At 40.6% G+C, this 22,489-nt stretch overlaps 2 protein-coding genes across 8 annotated transcripts in view; both read left to right on the top strand.

The window, feature by feature from the left end:
• The first annotated feature begins 25 nt into the window (after positions 1-25).
• On the top strand, positions 26-14,379 carry LOC135482571 (myotubularin-related protein 10-A-like). Of its 7 annotated transcripts, none has more exons than XR_010446236.1 (15): positions 26-179; positions 591-686; positions 3,318-3,389; positions 4,891-4,945; positions 5,828-6,043; positions 6,191-6,327; positions 6,608-6,737; positions 6,917-7,134; positions 7,447-7,535; positions 8,202-8,219; positions 9,336-9,469; positions 9,733-9,882; positions 10,053-10,225; positions 10,423-13,661; positions 13,838-14,379. XR_010446236.1 is itself a non-coding variant. In XM_064762716.1 (14 exons), the coding sequence occupies exons 1-14, from the start codon at positions 90-92 to the stop codon at positions 11,242-11,244; spliced, it is 2,400 nt and encodes a 799-aa protein (XP_064618786.1). In that variant the 5' UTR covers positions 26-89; the 3' UTR covers positions 11,245-14,379. The 7 variants fall into 7 exon arrangements, 5 of the variants coding, with proteins under 5 accessions (XP_064618786.1, XP_064618789.1, XP_064618788.1 ...); XR_010446235.1 differs by having other exon boundaries at positions 10,423-13,805; positions 13,939-14,379; XM_064762716.1 differs by having other exon boundaries at positions 10,423-14,379.
• A 410-nt stretch (positions 14,380-14,789) lies between these two features.
• Positions 14,790-22,489, top strand: part of LOC135482570 (potassium channel subfamily K member 18-like) — a 72,285-nt gene continuing 64,585 nt past the window's right edge. The window contains exon 1 of the mRNA XM_064762715.1: positions 14,790-14,866. The gene's annotated coding sequence lies outside the window, so the exon portion shown is untranslated. The remainder of the gene's footprint in view (positions 14,867-22,489) is intronic.

The following is a 22,489-nucleotide window of genomic DNA, read 5'->3' as shown; positions in this document are numbered from 1 at the left end:
AATCAAACGACAACAACTGTCTCAATCATGGCGGATCCGTAATTTGCTTCCTGAACTTACACCTCAAACTATTCGTTATTTCTAACGAAATGGCTCATTCTTCAAAGTCATTCAAGTCATATATTGATCTTGGATCATCGTCTAGTTGCCCCATCGGGAGAAATGACATTGTCGACGACGTAAGAAAATGAAATTATCTAGTTTTGTAATGACGTCCGATTTGTGTATAGTTTGTGTACTGACTTAGACTATAGAGTACATCACATACAGTAGACCTACACAGTATACAGTAGTAGGCCTACACAGTATACAGTAGGCCAAGTACGCCTATGATTGCCATTCGCTCCTGATTCAATAGGCCCTTCAAGGCCCTTGACCAGTTTTGTTGTGGCTTTCTGAGTCACTTGATCTTTTGTTTGGGCCTATTTTTAGTGCAAGAAATGTGTTTGCTATCCTAAAAATCTTATTCGTGTTATTTGGGCATAATTAATAAATATGAATAGTGTGATAAGAAGTTAGCCGAATATGTAGGCCCCTATTGTCCGAAATACACACTTGAGTTTAGTTATTCTGTACATTTTCACTTTCAGCGAGGACGATCATCATTTATCTCCTACATCGACTCGGATTCTGCAAAATGTGATTCTGCACTATGTGCTCCTCTTAGGAAAGATGCAAAGCGAAATGTAAGCTCTGTCGGCTGTTATGGTTTTGGACAATTTTGAAAATCTGTCTTTGCTTGATATCTCTCATGTTTTCCCTTGGTTTATCCATAGATTTAGGGTTTCCTTTGCCATCCAATGTGTAAACCTTAGATTGAAAATTCAGTTGCACATGCATTCATTCCTGTACCTTTTGACAGCACCAGGTTATTCATACATGTAGCTTAGAATAGTAAGAAGATGTGGCAGGCATTCAATGCACATAAACATCCTTTATGATGTATGTTACCTGCACTGTCTTTTTCTGGAAGTACATGTACTCATACTGCCACACTTGCCATCTCAAAATAATGGAAGGCTTGGAAAGAGAACATCATTTCCACTGATGGAAACAGGGTGTTGTTAGAGAAATAGGTGCTGGTCTGGTCGTGGTGGATTAGGGTTCATTCTTACACCTTTCTTTCAGCACCATCTTTCTTCCAACCTCCATTGTAAAAGCTTGAACAGTTCGTGCATGGGATGCAACAGACCAAGCAGTCCTGTCCCTATCCTCGACCTTCTCCTTTGGTGCACTAGTATGTTTTGTATTGTGCGCAGGTGTCTGTTGGCTGTTCTGTTGCTATCCTATATACTGTGGGAACCCAGAGGATCCTGGCGCGTGCATCACGGTGTCCCTGAACGTAGGGCACAACCACTTTATGTTGGTCTCTGTTCATTCAGCTGTGAACACGTCAACATGTCAGAGTATTGCAGAAATTTTTCGTAGAAATCAAAATGTACTCTAAAGTCTTTTCAGTTGTATTACAAAGAACATTTCTCTCCTTTTGGATCAACTGAATGAATTTGATCAAGAATAGCAAAAGTGGTGTTCATTCCAGTCTTGTCTCCTGGTTGCTTGATAAGAGATTGTGACTTTGTTCTAAGTTAAAGGTGTCAGAAATCCTCCGTCTTCATGATCATTTTCCAGAATGAATGCAACATGTTGTTTGTGAGTTATTGATTTCCTCTTTTCTTATCCATTTGTTATTTTCCTCTTGCATTCTGCTTTTGTTTATTGTAAGCTTGCGTGTTACATTTTTGCAGTGCAAATTCTTTCTGATGTTGTGCTTGTCCTCTTGCTGAGACCAGTTTACCGTTCTCATCATATGTTTTGATGGGTTAAAAGTATGCATGTATTTATAAAAGGGTTAAAAGTATACTGTACATGTCTATAGAAGGGTTAAAAGCACACAAGCATAACAGTTTTTCCATGAAATATATTTCATTAGAAAACTTTTCTGATGCACATTGTACATTAGTAAACTTGCTGTGTGATGAAGTGAAACTAAAACAACTTCAGCACAGTTGGCATTCTTGAGTTTCATCAAAATTCATAGCAGTTCATTACACAATTGTTGAACTCAATGAGAGCATTTTTGGCAGCACAGTTTCATTACTTTTTGTTCATTGTTGTTTGTACGTTCAGTGGAACCTCCCTTAGCGGACACCTCTCTATTAAGGACACTAGTTTTGGTCCCAAATTGGTACTTTCCATTCAATTTGACCTCTCTAATCAGGACACCTCTCTATTAAGGACAGCATTTGTCAGTCCCAAGGGTGTCCTTAATAGAGAGGTTCTACCCTTATTCTCCTGAAGTTACTGTCTTGTGTTGAAGGAAAGGGAAGTACCAAAAATTAGTCAACATTACTTGGAAATGGTGCCTCGGTTCATTATAATTTCTGCAGAATTTTAATGCGGATAGATACAAAAGATCCACATCAGATGTGATACTTCGTTGTCGGCAATTGACCTGCAGACATTGAATATTGGACAAGTATCATGAATGAGATCCTTTGTGGCCATCTGCCAACACTGGGTCTGCATTTGGATCAAGGACACTAGATATGTAAATTCGATTGGGACATTTGCCTCAGTCCCAGGTTCCTCCATGCATTTTATTTCCCTTACTGTGAATGTAGTTCATGACTGAGTTGATTGACTGCATGTATTTCCACTCATGTCAGTACATGCACAGTTGTAACCTGTTGACCCTAATTTCCAATCTTAATCAAATATAGATATTTTTGATTGCATATGGTTCAGCTACTCCTCCTGTGTCGGAGGGGTTGTTCACTTTCAAATACAGATTTCACGTCACCAAGACAGGAGCTGGTGTGCGTGTGTGTGTGTTGGGGGGGGGGGGGGCAAACGTTCGCCTGTACAATAAACTGTATAGGCGTTCGATCCTGTTTCAATGTGTTTCAAACCTGCTCCTTAAATGAAAAGAGTTTGAATACTGGCCAAGGGACACCAGCCTGACAGAGAAACTCTGGGTCTCTATGGCAGAACTCTCTACAGGGTGGCCCAGAATTATTTTCCCTTGTACGATAGAATTCTATTGTGTGTCCATTGTGTGTGGGAAAATAATTCTGGGCCACCCTGTAGAACAGCTCACTAAGTTACCGTAAATACACTGTCTTTAGCTCGCATCTCAATAATTCCAAGCCCTGATTTCAATCAATGTCCCCCATAGTCTATTGGGACACTGAAGAAGAAGAAGAAGAAGTAGGAAGCCCAGTAGCTGTCTCCCAATGATGTTCTTTTACATGAATGCACTCCCATTGCCTGAGAATAAGCACTTGTACATAAAACATCTTCTTGTTATTCGTTTGCAGAAGGAGTCATTCAAATCCTATCTGAATTTGGATGACGTGGACTCGCGTTCACTGACCGCTCCAGATGGCAAAGTAAGATATAGCTGGTCACTGTCTTGCTCTCAAATAAAGTCAAGGCCGGATTGATTTCCGTTATTTTCTATCTTAAACAACGGCAAAAAACACTGAAAAGAAATTAAATATGTCTGTAACTTCATATTCTCTTTTGGTCAAGTTTTGTGTCCTTCACATCCGCTGACCTGTTTTCAGTCCACTGTTGGCTGTCACGTGGATTGCAGTCAGCATGTTGCGATGTGTGTGAAACAACAGCATTTGAAATTATGGCATCTTAATACCAGTCTTAAATGTTTAGCGCCTTGACTGTATTTGTATCTCCTGAGGTAGCTGGATTTGCTTTATTACTCACCAATGTTCTCCACTCAGTTTGGTGTTGTTGTGCACACTTGCTTTAAGGAGGGGCAGCGGTAGCACAGTGGAAGAGAGTTGGCCTCGTGATCAGGAGGTCGTGGGTTCGACTCCCGGCCGAGTCACTGCTTGGTTCCCCGACTGGTCAAGTTCAAGTGAGCGCCTTCTGGTTGCTCCTTGAAACCCCTGATTGATTTCTGTGGAGACCGGGGTAATAATTTGATATCCCACAGCACTTCAACAGTTCCATTACTGAGTAAGGATAGAACTGGTACTTGGGCATGACCTAGCTCCTTGAATTGCAATGCGGAATATCAAGGGTTGGATGAAAGGAAAGGATGATCCACCCCTCCCTGGATATGCTGTGACACAAATTGTCTTGAACCTGTATACTGTTGTAACAGAAATTCCCAGGCAGTCCGCCTCATTCGTTTGGTGCTTGTGGATAATCTTGGCCCCATCTCATGAAGAGAAACCCTTGTCAGACTGCATGTAGCTGCTTCTCTCACACTTTGCTTTATAGGAATAACTGGAAACTGTATACCATGCTGCGTGATAACAACTTACAAGATATTCTGCTAGAGCAATTTTAGTCTTAAAAATTTTTACTTCTTTCACAATTTTATTTCAAATTCTTCTAAAATAGAACTTTAGTTGTACCTTTCAGCCATTTTGTAGTTGCCTCATAAACTCGTTCTTTGATCTGTCACCAAACAATGGCAGAGTGCTGAAAAAATACAGAGAAAAATAAGGTTCGGGTGTTACTGTCCAAGCTCTTGCCCATTTGTAAGGGTGGGACTATACTTGCTCCTTGTGGGACCAGCTCTACACTGAGAGCTGGGTGACACGAGCTTGACCCATGTTCAAAGGGAGATTGGAAACTGAATTGTTCTTTCAGGTTTGGGGCAGCCTGCATGCCAAGATGTTATCTTGGACTCTGTAGTCTTGACAATCACCGTAGCTGGCATGCTCCTCTTCCAATATCATGATAAATCAAAATTTGTTTTGTAACTCAAATAGTAACTTCCTCTTTGCAAATGATAATAAAGGTCAATTTTGTGAAGTATTTTGCATGATTTTCAGTGATGGGGTAGATGAATGACAAGTTTGGCCTTTTTGGAGATCTTCTGCTTCCCTATCCTTTCTAACTCTGATTGTGTAATTACAGGAAATCAGCGTTCCGCCTGCCTATGAGACGAAACTGGAGCCAGACCTTCTTCCCGGTAAGAGTAGATAGATAATATTGATGCTGTAGTCCCTCTAACTTTCATTGGCATGAAGTAGATGTTGTGCGTGTGTTGGTGTTGAGTTGGTTGGGCGAGCAGTGGAGATTGTCTCTTTGAATTAGAAGTCCAGGAAAGGTTGCAACAAACAATTCTAACTTCAGTATTGCAATATGTGATCATATGTTTTTCAATTTTAACATGGTAAAGAACAATGCATACCTGTATCAAACAATGAGTTTGTTGAAAATTATGTACCTTGCGTTGCTGTAATAGTTTCATTAGTCATTGATTTCCCAAGCAAATGCTCATTAAGAATGCAAGATGTGTTAACATTACATTCATATTAAATGAGAACCACCTGTTGATCACCAGAGCACCAAATGCTTTGGTGTTTAAAATTATTCCGATCAAAATTGATTTTAAAGGTGAACATACCTTTCTTTGAGTACCACATCGGGACTCGAAATGATACACCACGTGCTGATGTTGTCTCCAGTGTTATTGGCATTGCTATGTATCATTGGGAACATTGTATATCATTAGTGGAAAAAATACATGTCCAGAGATGAATGAGTCGTGTTGTTACCAGAACTAGCATGAATTCTGTGGACCAGGCTTTTGGCATGGGCCTGTTCTAGGTATGCAAGTGTATGTTTCTGAGCAGGCAAATGCTTGAGTAGTGCCCACACTGCTGAGTATGGGACCTACACACGATCACTGGATCACTAGGTTAAAAATACATGTGGGCACTAGACTAGATACTGCAGTAAAACGCGCTATTTAGGCCTAAATATCATAGGTAGAAGACATAGACTTTAGATAGAACAAGAGGGCCATAAAAACATCAGAATGATTTGTTATGCAATCTTGCATTTGCAGGTGAGGTAGTCATCGCCAAGACGACGTCTGTCCTGAAGTTCAGTTCATTCACTGATCAGAAGCAAGGGATCGTGGGATCGTTATTCTGCACAAACTTCCGGCTGAGCTATGTGACAGCGGACGCATCCTTGTTTGCGATGGACGACGGGAAACAAAGGAATCGGCTCATTGGTGAACATGATATTCCTTTGATGTCCATTGATGCCGTCTATGAAGGTTTGTATTCCAAAGGCTTTTCAATATAGTCGGCGTTTTTAAAACGTGTTTAGAACACCTATCAAATGTTCTTCACTGAACTTGATGTCTCTTGAAAAGGTGAAGTTGAATTAACATTCCCTTAAAAACTTCTTTATCTTGCTTCAGTGTCGAAAGGAAAAAGGAAGAAACTGCTACCAGCTTCGAGTATTGTGAAGAGGGCTAAGCACTTGGAGATTCACTGTAAAGACTTCCGCGTTCACTCATTTGGTTTCAAACTTGCAAGCAAAGAGGAGGGAAAAGTGGTAAGTATTTTCGGTTTGATATGTCGAAAGAAACCCTTTGTTGGCCGGGTCACCCTTGTTATGACACAGGAAGCGGTCCTGCTGGGAATCAACGCGCAGCCTTAGAAGCACCAGCTGCTGATGTTGATTTCATCATCAATCTTAACTGATGCACTCCTGTGACATCTCCGTTGATGGGTGATGTTAGAAATGTTAGAAGGTCATGGAAATATTTTAGGAAGAACATGTACTTATATGTGTACTTGAGCTTCTTATTTGTCTTCTCTTGCCCTTGTTTCAGTTTGTGAATGCAATACTCTGCCATGCATATCCAGCCAGACTTGACCTACTCTATCTCTTTGGATACAACAAGGCAGTGAAAACGCGACGGGTGAACCCAATTGCTAGTCCAAAGCGTCGGAGTGATCCTGGTAAGAACTTTACTTCACAAGAACAGTGACTGAAAAGGTTTGGGTCACCCTGCATTTGTTTGTCAAATTGAAATGTCGATGGATAAGATTGAAAATGATAGCAGTATCACTCTGTATTAAACCAGGGGTGACTGGTGAAATATTCTGGTTCAAGTGTCTTTATTCGACTCAAATTTCAGACCAGGTCTCACAATCAACCGTGCCAACTTTCCGAACGATAGCCGACTGGGAGGCAGAGCTGTCACGATGTAATGCGGGAAAACATTGGCGGGCTGCTTGGATGAACCAGGGCTTCCGTTTGAGTAATACCTTACCAGAAACGTTTGTTGTGCCAAAGTATACAAGCAATGCAGATCTCGTGCAAGTGTGCATATTATTTGTGGACAGTCGAGTCCCTGTAAGTGTTCTTCTGAATGTACTTCCTTTTGCTCCACTCTCTTAGAAATTAGAAATAATGGTGCAGTGGAGTGGACACGCCAGTGGGATGAAACTTGGCATGTAGACTGTTCCTATAAGTGTTCGCAACAGCACTGTTAATAGAATTTATATTCTGTATTCATCATGCTTTTGGAAATCTCCAACTCAGGTTTAAATTTCAAATTTTGAAAGGGCTGACCAAGCCTTTAATTTCATAATTTTTGTTCTTCTGGCTGGCCTCGTTTTTGTATTAATATTGGAGCAATATTGTTCAATTTATATCTTGTTGCAGAGTTGGTGCTATACTTACCAGAATGGAGCATCCGTCGTCAGAATGGCAAATCTTCTTCCCGAGGCTGAACAGGTGGAAAAGGAACAGATGTGAGTCAAAGAGACAGCTGCGTGTAGCCCTTATTGAATTTGGTTCCCCCATTGTGAACTAGGTTATCAAGTGGGTCTTCTAGAAATGCTGATGTACTCTTTTGATAACAGCAGTTATCTTCTTCTGGGTTCAGCCTGCCTGTACTATATCTTGACACAGCGGTAATTAATTGAAATGATTAGAGCATTTGTTGTAGTAATCATAAAAATTACATGTACGTGTACTTTGCATTTTCACCATAGTGTTATACATTAGTCGTGAACATTCATATCGCAGATTGTGAGAACAACACCATGAAAACATGGAAAAATATGCATCGCAATGGAAATGTTTTCTTTAGGTTGAATTGTTCATTGTTTGCTCTTGAATAGCTGTAGGTTCAGCTGTTAAAGATCCGTTCAGAGTGTCACGTTATGTTCGAGTTGATGAAAATGCTATGACGGATGTTTTACTTTAAATTGGGTAGTGGTCTCCACGGTAGAGATAGCCCCCTCTTGGATCTGTGCCTGAAGATGAATGGCAGAGTTGCATACTTCCCTGTAGTGTATCATCCACGGTTCCATTTGGAGCTGAAGTGACACTGTGGAAGGATCTCTTAACAGCCAAGCCCAACAGTAACTTGGCTCTTTACCTACCTCATTGACAAAGTGTTCTGTCCTTCTTAGACAAGCTAGCAAGAAAAGGTAAGACTTTGCATGAAGGCTGTCGGAACTATATCTAACTTTTGAACCTGGTTGAAAAGTATTAATAATTTTGTAACAAATATTCACACCAGTATCGTCTGGCCTTCTATTACATGATGTGCAGGCCATCTCTGTACTTTCTGATATTGACCTGTCCTTGTGAAGTTGTCATGCTTATGTGCTCTCCTGCTGTACATTTAGTAAAAGGGCAGTGATGTCCCTACATGCATGGTTCATCATGTTAACTGTTGTCTGGTACGCGGATGCAATTTTTTTCTTACTTGTTTCAGATAACATATTCTTTTGTTATTTTATTTTCTGAATCGTTGGTCTTTCAGTTATTCACTCATGTTATTTTCTCCTGGTGTTTGGTCTGCACATCATTTCGGAAGTGCACAAGTTTTCCTAGCTTGGAAATTAATCTGACTGCTTTGATGTAGCGCTTATATTGACCTAGGTATCTCCCAAAGCGCTTCACATGGTTTCCTAGGAGCCATTCAGCTATTACAACAGCATCTCCTATTCACTTATCCCCAGATGATTTATCACAAGAATATCAATTGCCTCGAAAATCCATCCCAGAGGATCATTTGAATCAATAATGTAAATCACAAAATATTTGTACCTTTTTGGCCATTCGTGAAAATTCCTGAAAAAGGAGCTTATTCAATCATGTTTTCTTTGACTGCATCAGCTGTTAACATGTTTTCAATTGCTGTCGCTCTTGACTGTTGTACAGTTAGTGTTCCCCTAAGTAATGGGAGCTCGAAAACCAAACTTTAGACAGATCTTAAAATATCGAGTTGAGATATAAGTGTCAACTAGGACGTTATTAGCTCAAAAACAATTGGGCAATTTGTAAGTTGAAGGAAACTGGAGACACCAGAGGCAACCAATGCTGTCAAAAAGAGTTGCCCTCTCTATCACGAGAGTATACCGGAATCGGGAATCAAACCTAGGACTGCGGTGGTGACAGGTGCTGGCGTTTCCACCGCATAACTCCAACAGCTTGATAGATCTGAATCGTGGCTTTGCCAAAAGGTGGTTAAAACTAAAAATTTCATGGACTTCTTTGCCAAAGGGCAAAGTTATCTGATGCACCGTCTCTAATTCTAGGTTGATAAACGGTATAGATCGGACATGTCCTGGCAAGAAAGGCGTCACGTCACATGTGGAAGATCTGAATAAATGTCCGCCCCCAAAGGACATCAAGACCAGTTTAGAAAAACTGAAGGAGATACTGTCCCCAGGTAAGTTTAAAACAATAACAAATAATTATTGCCCGCCTCTTATCCTGAACAAATCATTGGAGGTGCCTGTCAATTTTGTGCTCCTGAATACTGTGAACTTTGAAGTTCTGACTAGCTTTTAGGGACATGTTGGCATAGATGCTTTAAAAGTGCCCTATTAGATTGAATATCTCATGGTTAAAAGCCTGGCAGCCAGTTGTCAAAATAATGTAATTCTAATATTGTCTCGTGGTTATCTTTTGTCTTCACGCTTTCATTTCAAGTTTCTCTGAAAGACTTTTGGACCACTGATCGCTGCTGGTTATCCAGTCTCGAGGCAACGAAGTGGCTATCGTCCGTCAGCCAGTGTTTGGAGATCGCCGAGCGACTGGCTACCATAGTGGTCGAGGGGAACAGAAATGTGATATTACAAGGTATGGCGCTCTTTCATTTGCTACCCCGCAATTCTCAGTCCCAGGGGTGTCCCCTATAGCAGTTCCACAGTGTTTGAGCGAATTTGGGGAGAATTTTTAGCTTCATGATCAGGTCACATGCATGACCATGTCTACCAATTCTAATGCCATTATAAAAATGTACTTTTCAGAGTTCGATGGCCGTGATTATTCTTGTGTGATCGCGTGTCTGATCCAGATTCTCATCGACGTGCACTGCAGGACAATCAGCGGTTTCCAATCCCTTGTGCAGAAGGAGTGGGTGGCGATGGGACACAAATTCACCCAGCGACTAGGCATCACCGCTAAGAATGAACAAGAGGAGGTATGGTGAAATATTCGGTGCATCAGACCTAACTTCTCTCTCATGAAAATTTGTTCATTCATCAAAAGTTTCAAACGCAACACGCATGAGAACAACCATCCAATAGCATTTCTGACGCTGAAAATGGAAAGGATGGGTACATAACCTGGACAATGTTGTAAAAAAACCCTGACGTATCTCATGCCTCTTCATTTCAGTCTCCAATTTTCCTTCTCTTCCTCGATTGTGTCTGGCAGCTTCTTCAGCAATTCCCATCATCGTTTGAATTCTCTGAGACCTACTTGACAACGCTGTGGGACTCGGCGCACATCGGACTTTTCGGCAACTTCCTATTCGACTGCGTGCACACATCGAGTAAACTTTGCAAGGAGCAACTGAAATTAGAATCTGTCTGGAATTGGCACGTGCAATTCTCAGATAAGGACCTGGCTCTGTTTAAAAATCCTCTGTTTCTGGCAAAGAACAGTGAGGAACTGTCAACAATGAACAAAAAACTGGCAGCAATAACCAACTCCTTGAACAATGACAACTTTAAGAAGAAATTGTACTTGCTGTATTTGAATCGAGAGGCCACGGAACATGGTGTGGTCTTGAAACCACAAGTTATCGCGCCGATGCTGAAACTCTGGTCGCAGTGTTATTTGCGTTGGTCATCACCAGTGGAAATATATGGAGGAGGCGCACCGTCGGAATATTTTCAACAGTGCGTTCTGGTGGAAGAAGTCCTGTGTCTGAAGCACAAGTTGGCAAATCTTGAGAAAGCGTCCGCGTCTGATGCTAACAAGAGGTACCAGAATACACCAAAGAGCGAGCTGTTCTTCAGCTTCAATACGCAGCAGACGCCAAGATCCAGCAAGATGTATTCCGATGTCCTGACCTCATCATTCCCGTTCTCTCCAGGTGGCCTGAACAAATCAAATGCGGGCACCCCCCTGAGCTTGTACTTGGAGGGTAGTGAATTTGGGCCTATCAACTTGAATGATTCTGAAGATTTGTCCGGGTCGTATCTTGATGATTAGATGTCCATGTTTAGTAAACTTGACTTAAAGGCCCAGTACTTATGTCTAAAATGATAACCTCTGAATTTGAATCGGAATCTTCCATTTGTGTATATACATGTATACTTCTACAGAGAGAAAAACTTCACAACTGGCTTATGATCCTCTACATTACAATTATGGGTAGGTCAGTTTTATGTCTTCGCAGATATAGTTGTACTGGGCCTTTAAACTTGATAATGGGTGAACATTTTCTTCGCAACTTTTTTGGTGATCTACTTTCTTTCAAGTTATGGACCATACTGACGTATGTGCAATCTTCCAATTTTCAGAACCAAAAAGTTATTTGTAAGATATCAATCCATTCGTCAGAGTTCACAGATCCAAAGAGAGGTATCGACTTTTCATCGTCAGACAACTTCTTGACGTTGAAAGGGATTTTTGTGCAATTTTGCTAAATCTCTGATGGGTGCATACAAAATGTTGCACAGGCAACCTGACTGAATGGGAGTCGCCCGGCATTACAGACCTCTGTTTCGCAGGGGTGTGTAGGTGTCCTCCTCTCCACTGTAGTGTTGCAGTTAGGAAGGGTAGTGCAGAAAAGGGCTCGGGTAAAAAGGCAGGGTGCAACGGCATGCTTTAAAAGGAAATGCATTGGCCACTCATGAAATATATTGGGCAATAAGAGAAAATTGAGGAAAGGAAGGGTGTCGCACCCTGCTAAAACTCGAGCTGAAACACTGTCCAGTATGCACCGATATGAAAAATAGGCCTTAATTTTCTTAGCTCCTCATGTGTACATACATAAGTATGACCCCTGGTAGCTCATTGAATTATTCACCCAAGAGGTTTTTTGCCACATTCATTTAAATCCAGTATTATTATTTTAACACAATGGATATGTTGAGAAGACACTTTTATTTTTGTGTCCTACTTAGGTTAGATGCTTTAACCTTCTGAGCTAGTGTGGTGGGGCAATGTAGTTGTATAGAAAATTTTAGTTATAATATCTTAATGGTTTTACCCTTGGAAAATGCACCCATTTGCAGAAATAAATGGATGCAAAATCTGAGAATGATGCTTTCGCGAACAAATAGAGTAGCGAAAATGGAATGATTTACAGTTCGTGTGTCAAATATTATCAAATTGAAAAATCTGAAAATCATGTCTCTACAAGAACCTTGTCCATTATCAAAGTTATGGAGTGGTGTTGTTGATTTCATTTCATGTGGTAATACAGACTTCAATTTTAATTTCAATGCCATGTGATATTGTGGTATGTTACATTTGGTGTTATTACTGCCATGCAGTAATATGATGTGATACATGTATCTCCGAGCCGCCTGTTCTTACAATTCATTTTGATGTACGCTGCACACTTTTTGGGGGCTTTGTACGTATGACAATTGGTATAAATTTTTAGCCAAAACAGAAAAAGTTAGCATGACGTCACACGATGTCAGTGACGTCACATATGGCATCTTCTGTGATGCAAGACATAAAAGTGAAATTGTCTGTTTTCTGCTTTTGTCTCCGTTACAATTTTTCATACAGCTGTAAAGGGTACTTCGTCTTTACATTTAAACACAGTAAAATGTCCAGCTTGCAATTTACTCCATTTCCGAAATTTGCAGGGTACCCCCCTTTACTAATGTAGTGCCAAATGAATAGGCATGTTGATTTCCTAATGTAGTTTCTAAATTTAAAGGACATCAGGGTTAGGAGACATTTATAAATCGGTCACTAGCCATAGCCATATCCTATATATATGTACATATATGAAGAACAACAAGTAACATATTAGAGTGGTTTTAAACCAAGTGGGGTGATGTTGACCTGCCCATTTTTCATCCAAATTGAAAAATTTGTATCCCTCAGGAATCACAGTACCGGTACTGGTCAAGTATATGACAGAAGCTCTTCTGCTGCATGACTATTAAAAAGTTTGGTCTATTTTGTGACACGGGGAAAATCCGGTGTTGTCCAATTTAGACGTCATTCTAACATGATGTCAAGTGGACATCATCCTTTCCCGTTATTGCTGTACATTTGATGCCAAATGGCCTGTCAAAGTCGAGTCTCCCCATTTTTCTGTCCTGTAAATGTAGCTAGTTATTGCTAATGGCTTATAGCTTTCTTTGCAACTGATAATCTACCTTAACCTGGCTGGTCCAGTGAGCAGTCTAGTACCTGCACATGTTCATCTACCCTGAAAAAGTAAGTCGAATATATACCAACTGTAACAACCTTTACACTTTCAGCACCCAAGGTTAACCCCCAAATACCCCTTTTCAGACCCCCATAAAAAATTATCTATCAGAAAAAGCTCAACTACAAGGTTTTTTGCAAAAATTTCCCCAAGACCAGAGTTTGCTGAATCAGCTGATAAAAGATTACTATGCCCCCTAGCTGTATTTTATTTTTCGGCCTATTTTCAGGTTAAATAGTGACAAAAAGTGACCAAAGTGACCCCCTTTTCGGCACTCCCCGACCCCCTGAAAAATTTCCCTCAGTCCGAATCACTCAACTGATTCTAAAAGAGTCAGTTCCTTCATCACCCTGAAGATGGCGTTTGTGTAAAGGTCAGTTCCTTCATCACCCTGAAGATTTTCAGATTAAATAGTGACAAAAAGTGACCAAAGTGACCCCCTTTTCAGCACTCCCGACCCCCTGAAAAATTTCCCTCAGTCCGAATCACTCAACTGATTTTAAAAGAGTCAGTTCCTTCATCACCCTGAAGATGGCGTTTGTGTAAAGGTCAGTTCCTTCATCACCCTGAAGATGGCGTTTGCGTTTTAACGTTGAAGCCTTGAGAGAACTGATGAGCGGCTGGAGGGGTATTTTGGGCCCATTGGGTAACGCTGAAAGTGTTAAGTGTGCTTATCAGTCACATGAAGAGAGACATTTGACCCCGAGCTCCGGCCTGTAGTACTCGTTTTAGGGTGAATGCAGGAATTTTTTACCATCATTGTCCACAAAGAAGTGATGATTCAGATGTTTTAATCAGTTTACTTAAGTTTCAAAACCTTGGATATATTCATACACATTGTGTACATTATTTCATGTAAATTACGTGTAATCGAAAGGCAATGCTTTTAGAACTGTATCTTCCGAAATGATATATTTGTGATTAAATAATAAAGTGATATTTGTAAATTACTGTTCCTTGTTTGTTGGGAATTCCTGTTAAAGTGATCTTCTCACCATGCAACTATTCAACGAAATATTATCTTTGGTGGAAATGATAGACTCCCTGGGAAGTCCATTGCGTCAGGGAGGTTATGCCATTAGCGCTCAATGGGTTGGGTCAAATGTATTTGAGTGGGGGGAGGGGATCCACTAAGTTGTAAAAGTGGTTAAATAAGGACGTCTACTTGATATTACGACGAACAGCCATTGGAGAGTGGCAGAAGTCCCGCTAGTGGAGCTGATACGCCCGAAACCCATTCCTTACTTTTTTGTTTCCGATTCTCACGCAGGCGCGTTGCGCTGCTGGGGCTGTGCATATACTCCCACTCGCACATAGTATCGCCGGGTTGGTCCGAACTTGGATTATGAATAACAATGTTGGAAACGGTCAAGGAATATTAGGCAAGATTCTTATTAGGGCTTCAATCACCGCGATGTGATGCTCATGAAAAAGGTAAGACGGATGCTTTATAAAATCAATATCTAAGAGTGTGAAGGTGAAACGGATTTCATATTGTTTATCATAACGGAAAAGATTTTGAAAACCTCATCCATCAAACTTTATTTTGGCAGAAAAAGAGGCCACTCTGATCAAGCATAATACATTGTCGACAGAATATACGAATGGTGCTTTCCTCACGATCGGAAAAGTCCAAAGATTGAGCTTTCACAGGACCTACAGCTTATACTCTTGTTATTTAGAAAAATTGAAATTGGGCTAGTTTCCGAAAATTTCCAATTGTGTGAATACGTCTACTGAATATAAATTTCAACAAATTGATGCCGTTATGTGTAGTCTGATATGAAAATCAAATGTAAAATGCCACATTTCAGCGAATTCGCATGCATAAGAAGTGCACTACGGCAATGTTTATTTATATCTACCTGATCCAGAAAAAAACAACAATACATTGATAGGAGTTGGTGGCCGAGTGTAAAAGAAGGTATGGATTGATCGCGGCATATGGAAGCGATCAACCTCTTTTTCTTAACTAGTAATTTTATTGTCTCTCGTATCATCGAATTATGCTTTTTTAAACGTCTGGATTCATATTGTTGTCGTGTCTTAAGATGCACAGAAAGGTGTATAGTTTAAACCACAAGTCAAAATTTCGGTTTGGTTTGGTTCTGTGTGAATGGCCCATTATAAGCAGGCCAACGGGAAAGGAATACGGAATGTCACGTCAAGACTCAGTCTCAAATTGGTTGATTGGTTGTGAGCACACTACGCGTACCTTATTGAAAACAGTATACGGAATTGAGGTTTGAGTTTGAAAGAAGGAAGTATCAACAGCAGTTTTTGCCTGAAAATTGACTCCAAAAGAATACCTGAAGATTAAGACAGCCTGCCGCTTTGGATGAAAAAGCGCTCGAGATAGAAACGCTGGTAAACTGGTTTATTTTATTCCGAGATACTTTTTTTCACCGCTAACCTTTTGAAGGTGTATCCTCACGAGTAAGACCTAACCAAAACATCATAATGGTTAATTTCACGTTTGTGGTTAGTTAGGAATACCCGGCACAGCGTTTTAATGAAAGAAGAAAGTAGCTAGAAAAACTCCGAAGACCGCTCATCATGGGATAATTCGCGTTGCAGGTGTCTTGGGCGAATCGGTAGAGCTAATTGCGTTGAAAGATACCACGCTGATGTAACTCCTGCGTTAGCAGCAGTGATTGAATCCAGTAAGGAAAATATCCCGACGATGTATGAAAAATAGAATCCGTCAGCATTGCTTTATGAACCAGCCGGGGTTTTCTTTCCTCGACCTACGTCTGTGACGTGCCAAAAACTACGGAATGGGTAAGAAAACTTCAGTTTTTGCTGTTAAAAAACCGTTGGTGAGTTGCTAACTTCGGCGTGTTCTTTTGCAAAACCTTTGGTGTAATGCCAAACCTTCGGCGTACGTTGGACGTATGGACCAATCTCGGCGTGTTGGCTGACGTATTTGCACCAGCTTCTTACGTCAGGTGCGTGGTTAAGTGTTACATCGAGCGTGAACTTTCAGTACCTCTGTAACGCGACCGTGACTATTTTTCGAAATGTTCCGTCGTCATGGGTTAAACCAGAGTCTATCAATCAAAGAGCTTGATCGTTTTCCTTCGAGATAGAGAACTTGAGCTTGCTTACATGTAATGATTACAATGATAGCGTAGCATCTTTAAGTGAGACAATAGGTGACCAAAACTAAAAGAGTGCTCAGGTTCTACAAAACTCGAAATGATTCCTCATCCTGGCCCTTGGTGCCATTTTCCAAGCCCGAACACGGTTGTGTCATGAATAGAATGTACGTGTATTTCAATTATATTGCGAGTATATGCACAACTCCAGCAGCGCAACGCGCCTGCGTGAGAAACGGAAACAAAAAAGTAAGGAATGGGTTTCGGGCGTATCAGCTCCACTAGCGGGACTTCTGCCACTCTCCACTGGCTGTTCGTCGTAATATCAAGTAGACGTCCTATATATGTTTAAAGGCTGTTACCCGAAATCTCAAAGAAAGGTTGATATACTTTGTTGCGAGGAGTGTCCTTATACAAAGGCTTGAGCACTGTTGTAAACGTAATTATGAGTTAATGCATTCCTATGTTCAGACTCAATGTTGATTAGAACTGCATTGATATGCTCGGATTCTCAAAAAACCTCAAATCGCCTTGCAAGCACTTATTAGACATGGATCGCGACAAGTGTCGATTTCAATCTGTGCGCATAGAATCCACTTTAAATGTGACTGATCCACGTTTTTACAGACAGCATTAACAAAACATTCACAGGGTAAAGTACTCGTTGCTATCTCATGGCACGCACATCGACGACCTGACACGGCTAACGTGACCAAGTGATGCGCCAGGGGATATTGTGGCGTGATCCGACGGCAGTACCCTCGGACAATCGAAACCACTATTAGACCTCGCTCATTGGCAATTACTAGATCACTTTATTTCAGAGCTGGATCATTATACGATGTCACGCATATACTTGTTTTTGTGCCGGAACCGTAAAGTACATGTAAGTATCGATTGTGTCATCACGGGCATGAGTTCTGGCCGGTGCGGATGATGACACGGTCATGAGATACACATGTACTTACATGTAATTGATTGTTGCAAAATATTCAAATCCGATTTGTCTCGTCACTCAAAAACTTTGTATGTGCAGGCATGTTCCGTATATCTATAACTTGATTGATTGGAGGTATGGAATCTCCCTCACCATCTTAGAGTAAGCAGCCTACTCTAAGCTTTAATACGTCCAGCTTGTGTCTGCAAGTTAAATGCCCTTTATAGTGGATTATTCGTGAAGTGATCGTGGTACAGCACGAAGTCTAAGATTTCGCCCAATATCTTGATATTCTTTTAGTTGTGCGAAAGCAGCGCTCTCATCCATTAAATCAATAACACTTCTTTCAACAGAAGTTTCCAAGATTCATCTTTTGGATAGAAGAATACATACTAGGACTGCTCAGAGGTGTTCCTACACTTTATCATTCATAAGAAGATATAAATTCTCATAGTTGGCCTGACCCAACGACACTGGTCCACGAATCCTGTAGAAATAATCGCTTTTCCGGTGAGATGGCTGCTCATAACACCTGGGAATACTGGTAGATTGACTATATTGTAGGATGCCGGCAGCTAAGTACTTTCTATTTTCACCAAACTCCGACGAATTCTGGTAGTCATCAACTCAATTCGGCCAGAAGTTTCAAGGTAGGTACTATGAAATACCACCTTAAGAGAAACAAATACAAAATACAAAGCACCTTGCTAGCTTATCAAGTTGGATTCCCCAGTAACCCAATGGTCTGATCGACCACAGATCACAAACATCTGTCTTTGGGTAAGGTTATTCTTGCTAAAGTATAGACATAAGTTTCTAATTGTTTTTTCGTAGCGAGGGATCTTTGAAGCTTACTGTCTTAACTTTTAGAAAAGCACATCAGTGTTTGATGTTGGCATAACGAGGTCTACACAAAAATACAAAAATAACCGTCACATTCGGTAAAGTCATAACTGGGTTATCTTAACCAATGGCCAATGGAGTCATCGGTCGTCAGCCCTACACCTATGAATGATCATGTGCATCGATCGTTTACCAATTGCATTGTACCAAATTGCTGATCAAAGAAATAGGAAAACTCTATTTGACAAATCTCTATAGCTAATAAGAACTTAGGTAATATTTCTTTACTGGAGCTAGATTGTTGATACATCTTTTATGAAACAAATAAAACCGATCCATTGGTTGTAGATGTTGTACATTTTTATTATATACATGCAAGAATTGGACCTATCGACAATATAGAATCAAAAATAGTAAATTTTTTAATGAACAAACGTGATTCTTGCTGAGAGAGTTTGTAAATGTTTTACATGTTATTACATGCAAGCACGAACTAAACTAATCGATGTCTAAGAAAGTAAGCGATTTCCCAGGACACCATGGAGAAGATTGTCAACATCGTACCGTTCAAGAGAACTTCTGCCTTGGTTTGTCCATATTAAATTTCTCGGATGTTTCTCATAGCTTTCTGTTTGTGCTTGTCACTTGAGCAATCCTGCCTCATAATGCCAATGACTGCCATTATTAGGAAACACAAAGTCGAGTGTTTGGCCAACTTGTCGACAAGGCTCTGTTAATCAGTGGCCGCGATGACAAGGATGCAACCAAGATTTCCTGACGCGGCCGTAAGAAATAAATGCGGCAGAGCAGTGAATGGTTAAGCTGCTCAACAAGCTGTTGATATTTCTTTCTCATTCACGAATTCCTGATGACATGGTGTGTAAAAGCCTGGGGGATACAATTCTTCAATCATAGAATATTGCCCGTATTTAATACGTCTCCCTCCCTGGTACCCATCACAAAATGACATCCCTCTACTTTTCCCTTCAGAAAACCTCACAAGCTTACATGCATAAGCACTATTGCTACACAGTATAGGTTTCCTCCAGTGTTTCCGGTAGCCTTCTACATTCACCAGTTTTGGAGGCTTTTTCCGACTTTCCTAATATTTTCGACAAATGTCCGACATTTCAGGGAAAAGTCGGACAATGTCGGTCTTTTGTCGGATAAATCAGGAAAGAGTTAGAGAAATCGTTAAGAAGTCGGAAGAAGCCTCTTACAAGTGATTGCATTTAATCGACCAATATTGTTTAAAGAGCTTCAGTTAAGAAAACATTGATGTATAGCTCTCAGCTTAGTTTTTAAATCCGTGTGCCTATGTTCCAATTGAATGTCACATCATTACCAAAAAACTGAAGCAAAGGGAGGCCAACTTTACTTTGTTTATACAGTTTCACCAGATAGAAATGGCTAATGAGCGTTTTTCAACTGATTCCAAAAACAAGATAAAGGATCAGATCATAAATATTATGATTTTATTCGGGTGAAGTGCAATTTTGATATTAATCAGTTTAGACCTGGGACCAGCTGAATTTCATATTACAATACTGCACTAATGCATTATCGTGTATATTTAGGATCCTTGGATCAGGTTTGTTTGATACGTGTTCGAGGAGTAATGTTTGTAAACAAGAGGACGAGTATGAAGTTTTAATTACACATTTCAGATCAGTTTGATTTCGTGGAATGGTTGCTTACTTTCACTGCAACATGTAGGAGATACGACTTCCTTGGCAAACTGTTTATATAGCAATATTAACATGTAAAGAATGCTTAAGATTTAATTTATTGCCTTGTAGAGATGAATCAAGTGATATATTTCGTGAAATAGATGCCTAATCAGAGAACTAATTATAGAGATTTATTTGCTGTTGATGGTGTGAAAGTAAGCTGGTGCCAGTTTTGGGGTGCTGTTACAAAATTCAAATTGCATCACTAAAATCTTCTTCTTCGTGAGCTAAATGTGATGAAACTGAACCATTGCACAAATTAGACAGAATTAATAGATTGGAATCTCCATTAAGTTTGCTTTCAAAACTTTAATGAGAGCGTGGCATGGTATGCCAGTAGTTTCGTATGAGGTGGCGTTACGACGCCGGTAATGATGGTGATGATGATTATACTAGACATGCGTTGCGTATAAAGAGATTCTTTCGCAGATGGCCAACTTCTGTTACTTATGATTTGACGGCAAATTGAAAGTTTAGAGATTTCGTAAAAATGCTGCACTGACATACTGACGTGTACACTTCCAGTCAGAATGATGCATCGTGGCGCTTTTGTGTCAGAGCGGAAGGCATGCATTCTCCAAAGCAGACATCAGCCTGGTAAAACCACCTTGCGTCAGGAATTGGCGGAGGCGCAATGACTTCGGACGAGGCTGAGCAGACATGATATTCCTCCGGAACCATGTCATCAAATAAAGACTTCCGGTCCGGCGCAAGGAGGCTGGAAGGCAAGATGGAGACAAAGCAGAAAGATCAAATTACATCTTAAATTTTTCTGTCGGAATTCCCTGCCAATCAGTTATTGCTGACTGATACCATTTTACCCAGAAACAGTAACGCATTCACCCATGAATAGATTATCCAGTTATGACAGTTCCCTTGACACAAAACCCAGCTAAAAGTCTTTTTCATTAAGTGATGATACTCTTCACTGTCGTATCAATCGGTTATGGTTGCAAACGCCCCAGTCTCTGAAAGAGGTATGACGTAGATTGCCCGACTCACCACCGTCGTCTTGAAGAATTATATCGCGCTCTTTTTGGTCTGATGCACATAGATCAGCGGGACACCGAAATCCTTGTGAATAAGGAACGGTCGCCGGGCAAAGATTATATTCATTTGATCATGATCTGTCTTTGGACACCTACAGGCATGACAGTTCCATTATCCCGCGTCGCGAAGCGGGCTGATTTCAGCTCAAAGCGACCTCCTGAGATGTCGATATTGACGCAAGATGATTACAGTTTTGTTTCCAAATGACAGAGTTAGCCGTAGTGCAAAATTGCATCTTTCGTTGTCGATATTCACATCTGTAATCTCGAGTCAGACCGAAGGCAGCCTGGATGATAGCATTTATCATTTCGCACTCCAACGAATAAAGAAAACACTTCTGCCCGTGTGATGATTGCGGGAGATGTTGCCTACAAAAATTCACAGCGTTCTGTATCGTCGTCAAATTGAAAACTTATTGTTTGCGGACAAACACTCCATTTAGTAATTTTCTTATTTTTGAGTAGAACCAATGGACCTTTCCCAGAGCCAAGGAAGTGTCATATTCAAATTCGAACAGAATGAATATAGGAAGATATGAAGCAGTGCACAACGCCAATTGCTCCGGCTTGCCACCATGCAGTCAACGGCGTCATCGTGAGGGCTGTTTCACACCAAACTAGAGTAGTATAGACGGACACCTACAGGCATGACTAGATTGGTACGCTATGTAATCTAGCCCTCTGGTTTGGTTAACTTCTTCTGAAAGTGTCCCAGATTCCTCTTTTTACATCTACGTTTGTATAAAAGACGCTTTACGAGTGTCTCTTAAATGAATAAGCACATGACTGATGACGAGAGAGATCTTCGTTGTTCGTACTTCGTCTTTCGATACTTCGTCGTTCGCAGCTAGGGATACCTGCCTATTTCGTATTGCACAGCACGGCGTATTGAAATTGCTTTTCCTCGCTGTCGTCATTCAACAGCATGCATCCTTCATTGCGACTACATTACCCACGAAGCCGTCATATCTAAAGATGTCACACCACTAATAACCTTACTTTCATATTTGATTCATTTTGGTATATTGGTGAATATAAAACTAATAACAAGGAATCAAGGAGATGTCGGAATATCAGATATGACTTGGTTGATATCTTCATTCACTCAGTAACGGTGGTAACAGTGTCCGGCCTAGCTAGTAATACTCGTACAATATACGTGAATACGTTTCGAAGCTGACAAGCTAAGGTTGTTTAGCTAGCTGGTTCAATATCAAGTGCAAGTACTTCGATTGAGTAGTCTAAACGGATTTCAGTACCACATTCATAATAGGCATTGAATCAAATAAATAACACGTTGAGCTTTCAACGTCAACAACTCTATATATATAATCGATGTTAGCATGAGGTTTTGCCGCTCACTCGGTCACCGGAAATCAGATATAGTACAGAGTAGCGGG

Source organism: Lineus longissimus, chromosome 2 (genome assembly GCF_910592395.1).
Source record: "Lineus longissimus chromosome 2, tnLinLong1.2, whole genome shotgun sequence".
NCBI lineage: Eukaryota > Metazoa > Nemertea > Pilidiophora > Heteronemertea > Lineidae > Lineus > Lineus longissimus.
Note: the sequence above shows the minus strand (reverse complement) of the source record. Positions and strands in the feature narration are given on the sequence as shown.